This window comes from Oncorhynchus tshawytscha, linkage group LG07 (assembly GCF_018296145.1).
Source record: "Oncorhynchus tshawytscha isolate Ot180627B linkage group LG07, Otsh_v2.0, whole genome shotgun sequence".
Classification (NCBI taxonomy): domain Eukaryota; kingdom Metazoa; phylum Chordata; class Actinopteri; order Salmoniformes; family Salmonidae; genus Oncorhynchus; species Oncorhynchus tshawytscha.
The window spans coordinates 56,231,827-56,244,227 of NC_056435.1; the positions used below are offsets into that span (position 1 = coordinate 56,231,827).

Genomic DNA, 12,401 nt, shown 5'->3' on the forward strand with positions numbered 1-12,401 from the left:
CAATGGCGCACATCCTTCTTATCGAATATTGAAGAGGTTAGAAGAACTGTCCACATGTTCTTTTCATCAACCAACAAGATGAGTAACGAAGAGCAAAAGCACTACCTATGTCAATCTACTATCCCCCATAGTACAAAAGTTGACCTATTCTATTGGTCAGCTTGTCGTTCTGTGCGAGAAATAAATATTCCAAACAGACTGGGTCAGTTGTGGGATGATGGAGCCCAAATTAATACAACCACTGTACATAAAAAAATAAAATGTTTTAAAGCAATGCGGCTGATGCAACAGATCAGAAAGTTTAGCTTAAAATGTTGATTAACTATTAGGCTATTTCTTCACATTATAAGCGCAGCAATGGGCACACGGCAGTAGGCTATAAGCCCAAGTGTTCCAAAGAGCAATTAGCGGGAAAACACCGTTCTCCAAAGTGCACCGCAAATGTGAGCTGTTTCATATGACAGATGAAATAGCCTTTAGAAATGTAGAGGCAAGATCAAAAGATGCAACAACTAGCATGGGTTGTTAATATGACTAGGATTGAGAACATGAGAGAGATATAGGTTTCAATGGCAAATAAGGAAGTGCTTATAAAATAATCGCCTTAACATTCCTGTGGTTGGAACACGGTAAGACATGCCTCATAAAATTACTAAAAAACATCCAGGTTTTAAACAATTAAGTTTATGGTTAAATAGTTTCAAAGTGTTGACAATCAGCTCAGATTGTAAGGCGGGTGATGTTGCTGTGCACAACAGGCACGGGTCTTTCTCTTCTATCTTAACGAACAGTGCCTTGAGTATGACAGAATCAAGCCTTTAGAGGATAATATTAATTATCTTACCTTATATTTGTCAAACATGACGGGCATTTAGCCTATATCTATGTAATTAAAAGGCTAATTAAAGTTTGACTACATTTTCAGCCGCCTCCCTCCTAGTACAGGGGCCTATCACCTACACTTTGACATGTAGGCTTATTATGTATGTATTGGGCTCCCAAGTGGCCCAGTGGTCTAAAGCACTGCATCTCAGTGCAGTCCCTGGTTTGAATCCAGGGTGCATCACATCCGGCCGTGATTGGGAGTTCCATAGGGCTGCGCACAATTGGCCGGGGTAGGCCATCATTGTAAATAGGAATTTGTTCTTCAAATCAAATTTTATTGGTCACATGGTTAGCAGATGTTAATGCGAGTGTAGCGAAATCTTGTTCCTAAGGATTCTGAAGCAAGGCGAGAATATATGTCGGCGCCATCTTACTCTTAACTGACTTGCCAAGTTAAATAAAGGTTAAATAAAAAAATATGAACATACACTTGTGTTTTTCTTAACAGAATAGCTAGTGTTTTTTGGTTTTCAGATCAATTTAATTGGATATTTTGGTTAATGGCCTTGGTGCCCTGGCAGGCCTTGGTGCCCTGGCAGACCTTGGCCTTGCCCCAAATGGCCTTGCCCAATCAGCGTTCAGGACCCAAACTACTATAATATAACATATAGAACGTGTATACAGTGCATTCCCAAAGTATCGACTCTTTCCACATTCTGTTATCTTACAGCCTTCATCTAAAATGCTTTTCCTCCCATCAATCTTCACCCAATACTACATCATGACAAAGCAAAACTGGTTTTTAGTTGTTTTTTTGATAATATATCAAAAATAAAAAATAAACTGATATCACAATTACATAAGTATTCAGACCCTTTGTTAAGAGACTTGAAAATGTATACATGTTCTAAAAACCTGTTTTCGCTTTGTCATTATGGGGTATTGTGTGTAGATCGATGAGAAATGTTTTATTAAATCCATTTTAGAATCAGGCTCTAATGTAACAGAATGTGGAAAAAGTCAAGGGGTCTAAATACTTTCCAAATGCAATGTACATACTTGACATAAGCAAGGAGTTGAGATATCAGGCGATGATAATCAGGCTGCTGTTCTCCCTCCCCCCACCAGGTGACGCTGCTGAAGTACGGCGTGCACGAGGCCATCTTCGCCATGCTGCCTTCGCTCATGAACAAGGACGGGTTGCTGGTGGCCAACGGGAAGGGCTTTGTGACCCGGGAGTTCCTGCGCAGCCTGCGGCGCCCCTTCAGCGAGATCATGGAGCCCAAGTTTGAGTTTGCGGTTAAGTTCAACGCCCTGGAGCTGGATGACAGTGACCTGGCCCTGTTCGTGGCCGCCATCATCCTCTGTGGAGGTATGTGCCTTTTCTATACTGGTGCTACCGGGAAAACTCATTACTGTTCTACCACAATACACTGTCCTAATAACCCTAACCCCTCTACTATCATCAGAAGCCTAAAATATAAGTTTGTTTTCTACCAGTTGACAGATACTTACCTCCCTTTCCCCATTCCTTTTCTCGCCCCTCTCCTCTTCCCATCCTTTCCCCCCTCTCTCCTCCTGTCAGACCGTCCGGGGCTGATAAACATCAAGCAGGTGGAGGAGATTCAGGACAGCATCCTGCAGGCCCTGGACCAGCACCTGCTGGCCAACCACACTGACTCAAAGTACCTTTTCCCCAAGCTGCTCAACAAGATGGCTGACCTGCGCCAGCTGGTAACTGAGAACGCCATGCTGGTCCAGAAAATCAAGAAGACAGAGTCAGAGACCTCGCTTCACCCGCTGCTGCAGGAGATCTACAAGGACATGTACTGACTGGACTGGTTTAGCTTCCTAGTACAGCAGCAGTGTTCACTCACTCCTGGTTTCTGGGATTGGGAGTCACAGGGAGTGCATGTTTTTGTTCCAGCCCATCATTAACACACTATTCACCTCATCAGCCAATCAACCACGACCTTGATCAGTTGAATCATGTGTGTCAGTGTTTATTCTGACGTCTCAATAAAAGAATAAAGGAAAACGCTGGCTGGTGGGAGTTATAACTATGTGTATGTAGCTGCACACTCTTGTTCAGATGCAATTGATTGATTATAAATCACCGTAGTTTGGGAGGCAAGTTGCCTTCATCAGGGTCTCTAGACTGTACGAATGACATGTACTGACCTGGAATGGAGCAAGAGACTGATGGGAGACATACAGAGTAACATAAACCCTACCACATATTAAACATGTTTGGGTGCCCGAAATAGAAGGTGATTTGCGCTGTTTCAAGTGGATGCTGTTGTATAGCAGGCCTTTTAACTGTGGTTGGACAGGACTGATGCAGTTGAAGGGCTTGTAGTGTCCTGCTCTGAACGTGGTGAAGGTGCAGTGTCGAGGTATTCATTTCCAGGAGAATACCAAACAGCTCAACAACCAACGCCACAACAAAACCAAGAGTCCTCTTTTCCCCCTAAATGTTACAAGGATGATTAGCGTTGCTCTTTTTATACAACATATTTTTGTATTCTCTCTCGATGCGCAGTGTTTTTTACAACGGTCAACACATTCTTAACCCTGCGGTTCAGGGTCATTACCAGACTTTGTTCTGCCATTGTTTGTGTTACAAACTTCCTGAGAAGTCGTGATGCTGATATTCAGAAAAATGCTGGTTCTGCTTGCCTGTACAAATGAGGGTTGTCGGCAACCATAGGTGTCCCTTGACCGTCCGTCCCATCCCATCCTAAGGCCATCACACTGGGATAAGCGATCACCAAACCCCCCTTAGCTCTCCTATCCACATGTGTATAAATGCACACCCCTCAACTGATCTAATCATAGAACGGTTTGGATTTGTTTGATAACTCAGTCCCGGGTTCGAAGAACCTCCCTTCTGTGCTAGTGAACAAAATCCATCGTCACACCCCCAGAGAATGTGTGATAGTAGGAGCTGTGATTTTGTGTATGCCTTTTATATATGAATCTCCTCCATTTGAGGTCCACCCCCCAGTCCTTCTCCTCCTGTTAGACCAGGAAGCACACACAGTCCAGTCAGTCTCACTTTTCAATGGACACATACAATTATAGATTCTTACAACATCCTAACCTCAATACCTTTTATGTTTTCTTTTGTGTACAACTGATGGGTCTAAAACCATGGGATGATGCTGTGTTGTCATACTGTGAAGGTGAACCTGATCACAGTGTCTGTATAAGATGTTTTGAATGCCTGATTTTACTTATGTTTACTTAATTATGTATAATTGAAGTATGGTATGTATATATATTTTTTCAGCCAGGTGGTGTTCTGTTAACTGCACACAGTCGACAAGCCAAACTCGAACAGTAGTTTTCTCATATTTTGAGCTTCCCGCTTTCTTTCTTTTCCTCTCTTCTTATTCTTCCGCTAAGTATGGTGCTATGGATATGGCCAGCTTTCGCTCCCCCGCTCAGTCTAACTTCAGACCGGGAATGACCCGTTCATAATAATTAGAGACAAATGGATCTTTCTCCCTTGGTTCTTTCACTTCTTCACTGATCTACAAAGGCCAGGTCAAATTATATAGATTGTACCCATCTACATCATGATCAATTGAAGGGAGTAAGTGAGCATTTGAAGAGTTGAAATACATTGCAACGGTCAAAAAATTACTTCTAGAAAATTACTTCTAGACAAGCCATCAGAATTCCGAGATGCATGGCAGCAGGGGGACCAATCTAAATTGCCATGAGAGGAAAAAGGTTTATTCTCATTCTTTTAGGTCAGCCAATTATGGTAACTGATGGAATACTGCACTTCCTACTGTACATAGCAATTATGTAAATGATATGCAAAACCATGTATGTTTCTGTTTTTATTATTTTCTATATTGTGACGTTAAAATTGCTAAAAAAGTTTATTCTAGCACGAGTAAGGGGAGGACATGATATATGTGACTCCTTGCCTATACAGTAGAGAGGTTACAGATATCTCTTGAATAAGCGCTTTATTTCTGCTCACAGGGAGTTGATAAAGCACAAATGAGTGATCTGATGCTCACCTAACTGCAGAAACCGTTGAGACAATGATAATAATAAAGTGACAGTGTTGAACCACCTGTTCTGGTTAGAGTGCTGTATCCACTTGGAGTCAGTGTACCCTGGGGCGGATGGGGGGTTCTTTCTCTCCCTGTACTCATCTTTCTTTAATTCTCTTACCTTCTTCCTTTCTCTCAGTATGAATCATTTTATTTTCCTGCTTTTTTTTTCTGGTGCCACTAGAAATGTCATTGTCACGGACCGCCTGTGGTTAGTTATAATTACACACTTGATGTGTTCATAAACTTCTAGGGATTTTTAAAAAACTTTTTCAGTTACTAACTAGAACAAGTTACTATGAAATGTCAGCAAGGTAGTACTGCTGCATGAGAAAAAAGCTAAATTGTGTACATTTTCTTTTAAAAATTGTCAGTTGTTTTGTCTAATGATTTTATTTCTGCATACATATGTATGAGCACAACAGCACAGGTCTACCACAGCAATACTGTGCATTTCCCCCTATTTAACATCTGTATAAACACATGGTGTTAAACGTCTGAGGGAAAGTATAGGATTTCTACCTTTGGTATAGAACTTCCTATAAATGATTGATTAAAAAACATCGGTTAATACTTTTGATGTCTTCTGCTTTCTTCTTACTTGTTCGACTACATGTGATGTTTTCAATTATTGGACAAAATCTCATATGTTATGTTTGACACATGTTTATATCGTAATGTCAAGGAACATCAACCAAAAAAAGTGTCTCTGGTCAAAAGTAGTGCACTTTATAAGTTCGAGTGCATGTGAGAGCAAGATAAATAAAATCAATCCTCTACAACGGGATGGGTCAGGTTTGTGTGTATCGACTGTCACGTGTTGGACAGCCTGGTGGACCGCTGGCTTCCTTCCTGAGACAGCGTTTCCTTTGAGGAGACCTCGCTGACCCTCCAGCCGTTGTTTTTCACGGACAGGCTGGACTCCGGCTGCGGTATCCAACCTACACACAGATCAGTTCAATCAAACTTGAACTTGAATGGAGCCCACCGGGGGGGTCTGGGTGGACCACTACATACAGTGTCCCTCTTCCTGTGAACCCTAATCTGACCTCAGACTGTTATAGCCCCCCACTGCATTTGAATGGGAATGGGAATAGGAATATGAGACTGTAAAAGTTAGTGCATAAGCACTTAGTTTACAGGCATTGTGACAATTTTTGGGTGTTATGATAGACATGGCTTATGTGTTAACACAAGTCTCTCATCAATCCGCTTGTCGCTGTAGCCTAAGGGCATCAGTCTTCAAATAAAATAAAATAAAATTTTATTTGTCACATACACATGGTTAGCAGATGTTAATGCGAGTGTAGCGAAATGCTTGTGCTTCTAGTTCCGACAATGCAGTAATAACCAACAAGTAATCTAACTAACAATTCCAAAACTACTGTCTTATACACAGTGTAAGGGGATAAAGAATATGTACATAAGGATATATGAATGAGTGATGGTACAGAGGAGCATAGGCAAGATACAGTAGATGGTATCGAGTACAGTATATACATATGAGATAAGTATGTAAACAAAGTGGCATAGTTAAAGTGGCTAGTGATACATGTATTACATAAGGATGCAGTCGATGATATAGAGTACAGTATATACGTATGCATATGAGATGAATAATGTAGGGTAAGTAACATTATATAAGGTAGCATTGTTTAAAGTGGCTAGTGATGTATTTACATTTCCCATCAATTCCCATTATTAAAGTGGCTGGAGTTGAGTCAGTGTCAGTGTGTTGGCAGCAGCCACTCAATGTTAGTGGTGGCTGTTTAACAGTCTGATGGCCTTGAGATAGAAGCTGTTTTTCAGTCTCTCGGTCCCAGCTTTGATGCACCTGTACTGACCTCGCCTTCTGGATGATAGCGGGGTGAACAGGCAGTGGCTCGGGTGGTTGATGTCCTTGATGATCTTTATGGCCTTCCTGTAACATCGGGTGGTGTAGGTGTCCTGGAGGGCAGGTAGTTTGCCCCCGGTGATGCGTTGTGCAGACCTCACTACCCTCTGGAGAGCCTTACGGTTGTGGGCGGAGCAGTTGCCATACCAGGCGGTGATACAGCCCGCCAGGATGCTCTCGATTGTGCATCTGTAGAAGTTTGTGAGTGCTTTTGGTGACAAGCCAAATTTCTTCAGCCTCCTGAGGTTGAAGAGGCGCTGCTGCGCCTTCTTCACGATGCTGTCTGTGTGAGTGGACCAATTCAGTTTGTCTGTGATGTGTATGCCGAGGAACTTAAAACTTGCTACCCTCTCCACTACTGTTCCATCGATGTGGATAGGGGGGTGTTCCCTCTGCTGTTTCCTGAAGTCCACAATCATCTCCTTAGTTTTGTTGAGTGTGAGGTTATTTTCCTGACACCACACTCCGAGGGCCCTCACCTCCTCCCTTTAGGCCGTCTCGTCGTTGTTGGTAATCAAGCCTACCACTGTTGTGTCGTCCGCAAACTTGATGATTGAGTTGGAGGCGTGCGTGGCCACGCAGTCGTGGGTGAACAGGGAGTACAGGAGAGGGCTCAGAACGCACCCTTGTGGGGGAGTTAGGGCAGTGTGCAGTGTGGTTGAGATTGCATCGTCTGTGGACCTATTTGGGCGGTAAGCAAATTGGAGTGGGTCTAGGGTGTCAGGTAGGGTGGAGGTGATATGGTCCTTGACTAGTCTCTCAAAGCACTTCATGATGACGGAAGTGAGTGCTACGGGGCGGTAGTCGTTTAGCTCAGTTACCTTAGCTTTCTTGGGAACAGGAACAATGGTGGCCCTCTTGAAGCATGTGGGAACAGCAGACTGGTATAGGGATTGATTGAATATGTCCGTAAACACACCGGCCAGCTGGTCTGCGCATGCTCTGAGGGCGCGGCTGGGGATGCCGTCTGGGCCTGCAGCCTTGCGAGGGTTAACACGTTTAAATGTCTTACTCACCTCGGCTGCAGTGAAGGAGAGTCCGCATGTTTTCGTTGCAGGCCGTGTCAGTGGCACTGTATTGTCCTCAGAGCGGGCAAAAAAGTTATTTAGTCTGCCTGGGAGCAAGACATCCTGGTCCATGACTGGGCTGGATTTCTTCTTGTAGTCCGTGATTGACTGTAGACCCTGCCACATGCCTCTTGTGTCTGAGCCATTGAATTGAGATTCTACTTTGTCTCTGTACTGACGGTTAGCTTGTTTGATAGCCTTGCGGAGGGAATAGCTGCACTGTTTGTGTTCGGTCATGTTACCAGTCACCTTGCCCTGATTAAAAGCAGTGGTTCGCGCTTTCAGTTTCATGCGAATGCTGCCATCAATCCACGGTTTCTGGTTAGGGAATGTTTTAATCGTTGCTATGGGAACGACATCTTCAACGCACGTTCTAATCAACTCGCACACCGAATCAGCGTATTCATCAATATTGTTATCTGACGCAATACGAAACATATCCCAGTCCACGTGATGGAAGCAGTCTTGGAGTGTGGAGTCAGCTTGGTCGGACCAGCGTTGGACAGACCTCAGCGTGGGAGCCTCTTGTTTTAGTTTCTGTCTGTAGGCAGGGATCAACAAAATGGAGTCGTGGTCAGCTTTTCCGAAAGGAGGGCGGGGCAAGGCCTTATATGCGTCGCGGAAGTTAGAGTAACAATGATCCAAGGTTTTTCCACCCCTGTGTAGCATCCCCTATTCTCTACTTTGTCTTATAAATGGACATTGGATTTTATAAAAGATCACATGGGCAAGGCAGGTCACAGTTCAGTAATAAATATCTCACTGTGCCTCCAATGCCACATTATGACTAAATACTTTATTTGTTCTTTTATAGGGCTTATGTATAGTATTTTCACATGCTTTAGCTAGCATATTGTTATTGCAAGTGATATACATGTCTAAATCCATATTTTAATTTCATAAAATAGGTTAGAGACGAGAAAAACTACAAATATGGCCGTCCCGGGAATCGCAGAATTTACGCCACGGAAATACGTCTATAACTTGCGACGGACTGCCCTTGCTTCCTTCTTTTCAATGCTCTGTCGCGTGAGAGCAGTACCGTCAATATGAGGTGAGAGGAAATCGCAAGTAAAAAACAAACAACAAGTCAGACATGTTATATTGTTGTCAGTGATCAGTTTAAGACGTACTAACTCCGCAGTATATCCGTGTTCACTTTGAACCTCATGTGCAGTGTTTGGAGTGTAGTTACAGTAGCTAGCTTTTGCCATAGTGCGACTAGCTTGAATGCTAACACTACGGCCAAATCCACATCCATCTAACATGAAATCGTAATCGTTTATGTTCCGAACTGAATTAGGTAGTGTCGTACATGACTGGACATGGCTAATGTTGTAATCGTTGTGATTTGTACATTTTACTGGCTTTTATAAGTACTCTAGTCTACCGGTTTGTCGACTACTATCGAGAATCTGCTATGGTGTCGAGTCAGTTCAATTGGATGTGGGGGCGCTAATATTGATGAATTAGTCATTTGGCTAAACATTTATGCATAATTATGTACACTGACATTGGCATTCTGACTCCATGACATTTTGTGTTTAATTACAGCAAGGTATCCAGGGATATGCTTTATGAGGTGGTCAAGGAGGTCCAGGCGGGATCTCTTGCCAAGCCACGCAAGTAAGACCCTTTCTCTAGTGTACCATTAGGAACTTTTGCACGTTGGTGTGGCCATTTTAATAAAAGAATGCATGTTATGTCACAATCCCTAATTTCGGGTAAGTCTTAGTGATGATCTTGATTGGTTTGCTTTGTCTTCCTAAAGGTTCACAGAGTCTGTAGAGCTCCAGATCAGCTTGAAGAATTATGATCCCCAGAAGGACAAGCGTTTCTCTGGCACAGTCAGGTTTGGCCTCTTTCCTGTATCACCCATCCTTCTTTCTGCCTGTCTGCCCCGTTCAGTCCTGAATGTGAACGGGCCTGATTCGGCCCCTTGATCTGGACATTAAAAGCTCACTGGCTCAAACCCAGTCCTCTTTATGCACACTCAAGATCCACACTTATCTAGTAATGTACAATCTCTCAGACACACTCTTGCAGCATGTATTATACACATTCACTAACTCATACAGAAACTAAATTCCAATAGCAGGGCTATTGTGGGACAGATGGTGGAGAAGTGTTCTGGGTAGTCTGACTGAACCTTGGGGGAGGGAACCAGAGGACGGACCCCTACCCCGGGTCTTAAAACATGAGAGGGGGGGGGGGTGGTCTTTGTGCCCACCCTCGAGCCGACCATTTTAGGTAATGGTGTTGCTGGTCTGTGGTTCTGGTAAGACTACGGAGTACTCTTTTCTGGTACTAGTCGTCCCTCTGGGTTTGGATTTCGTCCATTTTGGGGAGTCAATGGATGGCAATGTTGAAGGGTGGAAGTGACTATTGTCTAGTCAGGAAGTACACAAGCTAGTGGTGTAACGTTAAGGATTTTGGTTTGGGGAAGGATTGAGTAAAGTTAGGTTTAGCCTTTCACTGCAGTCGACTAAATCAGGGTCAAAGTGATTTTTGGTTGTCTTAAACAAATCTACATTGACATAAGTATACACCTCATGTGTTTTATGGGTATAAAAAGACACGTACCATGTCAGATATATTCAATATATTCCATTTTAACTTTGCATCCCAGTATTACACTTTATATACATCACAGAAGACTGAAATATAATAACGGTTTGATGTAGAAACACCGGATTCTCTCCTCTTTTTTTAAAAATGTCTATTAATGTTAAATTCTAGTGACGTCCCCCCCCGTTATGTGGTTTGAGCTTTACTGATGTGCCATATGGTTGTCAACTGTTCTGAATATCCCCTATAGACTGAAGACCACCCCCAGGCCCAAGTTCTCTGTGTGCATCCTGGGAGACCAGCAGCATTGTGATGAGGCCAAGGCTGCAGAGCTGCCCCACATGGACATTGAGGCCCTCAAGAAACTCAACAAGAACAAGAAAATGGTCAAGAAACTGGGTGAGTGGTGCTTCAAGTAATTTCCAGATAGTCCATCTTATGATCTGTCTAGGTCTTGCTACTGTTTATCTGCATTTAAATGAGTCTTACATTTCCCCTGTCCTGAAGCGCTGGGTCCAAGCGCTGGGTCCATCTCTGGTCTCGGTCTTGATAATCTTGACTCTAATCTCTGCCGAACAGCCAAGAAGTATGATGCCTTCCTGGCCTCTGAATCGCTGATCAAGCAGATCCCTCGTATCCTGGGGCCCGGGCTCAACAAGGCTGGCAAATTCCCCTCCCTGCTCACCCACAACGAGAACCTCAACATCAAGGTTGATGAGGTCAAATCCACCATTAAGTTCCAGATGAAGAAGGTATGAATCGGTCTGGTGACAGATATGTAGTTTTATTGCAGATGTTACATGATGGATACATGCAGTCTGTAGGATCAATGCATTTATGTATCCGCCTGTTCATTTACATTTTAGCATTTAGCAGACACTCTTAACCTTAAGTGCTCCTGTAAGTCACTCCGGATAAGTGCCTTGCTGAAGGGCACATCGACAGATTGTTTATCTATTCGGCTCGCGGATTCAAAACAGTGACCTTTCGGTTACTGGCCCAATGCTCTTAACTGCTAGGCTACCTGCCAGTGTAACATGACCCAATCTCCTCGCCACTCTATTTCAGGTGCTGTGTCTGGCAGTGGCTGTGGGTCACGTGAAGATGTCCGAGGAGGAGCTGGTCTACAACATCCACTTGGCAGTTAACTTCCTGGTGTCTCTGCTGAAGAAGAACTGGCAGAATGTCCGTGCCCTCTATGTCAAAAGCACCATGGGAAAGCCTCAGCGCCTCTACTAGAGGATCAAACTGCTTTTACTACCAATAAAAGGACATAAAAACATCTCCTCGCTTTGTGGGTATTCTTGTTGTCCCAGACTACTTTGTGTAGTGCTGGTCATCCTCTCAGAGGGATCAGAGACATTTGATATTAAAAACTAAATATTAACCAGCCTGTTTTTGGAAGTAGCACAATGTCTGCAGATTGCATGCATTTATATTAAATGTCACAGGTTACGCTGTTAAAGGGGGCAAATTAGCTAAATCGAGACACGGTACAGATTCATAGAAATAATGCATAGAAGAGTCAATCTGCCCCCGTTTCTACCGAATCTAGTAAGTGAAATTGATGGGAGTGGCCAACATGACGCGGTTGGAGGGGAATAGCAATTTATTGGTCACATGAACAAATCTAATGCTGACCTATATTCATTTTCCCTAAAAGTGATATTTGGTTTGAAGTCTGCATGGCTGACCATTTCAATTTGTCGGTTCTTGGTTGCCATTCTGCTTCAGATGGACTTAGTGGGCCCTCAAAATGAACAGGTGTTGAGGCTGAGCAGGGTAAGGGTCATGAAGAAATGGTCCATGTAGTCAGAGCAAAAATGTGTACCACTTAAAATGCATGCACAATCACTTACAATGTAAGCAAAGTCCCCTGATGTTCCTGCCGGTTTGCATCTCAATAACAGCACAGGAGGTTGCTGTGACAATACGATTATCTTGTCTTTTCCTCTACTCTGATACTGGAGAGCA

General features: G+C 43.4%; 2 protein-coding genes across 4 annotated transcripts in view; both read left to right on the forward strand.

Moving 5' to 3' along the window:
- Positions 1-5,471, forward strand: part of LOC112254880 (peroxisome proliferator-activated receptor delta) — a 50,270-nt gene extending 44,799 nt beyond the window's left edge. For all 3 annotated transcript variants that reach the window (XM_024427823.2, XM_024427825.2, XM_024427824.2), the window contains exons 7-8: positions 1,954-2,197; positions 2,411-5,471. In XM_024427823.2, coding sequence (XP_024283591.1) covers positions 1,954-2,197; positions 2,411-2,658 — 492 coding nt within the window. In that variant the 3' untranslated portion in view covers positions 2,659-5,471. The remainder of the gene's footprint in view (positions 1-1,953; positions 2,198-2,410) is intronic.
- Positions 5,472-8,829: 3,358 nt separating this feature from the next.
- LOC112254896 (60S ribosomal protein L10a) lies at positions 8,830-11,709 on the forward strand. The gene is made up of 6 exons (XM_024427859.2): positions 8,830-8,913; positions 9,414-9,485; positions 9,631-9,711; positions 10,678-10,826; positions 11,007-11,179; positions 11,496-11,709. Exons 1-6 carry the CDS (start codon positions 8,909-8,911, stop codon positions 11,664-11,666), a joined length of 651 nt encoding a protein of 216 aa, XP_024283627.1. The 5' UTR covers positions 8,830-8,908; the 3' UTR covers positions 11,667-11,709.
- Positions 11,710-12,401: the final 692 nt, after the last annotated feature.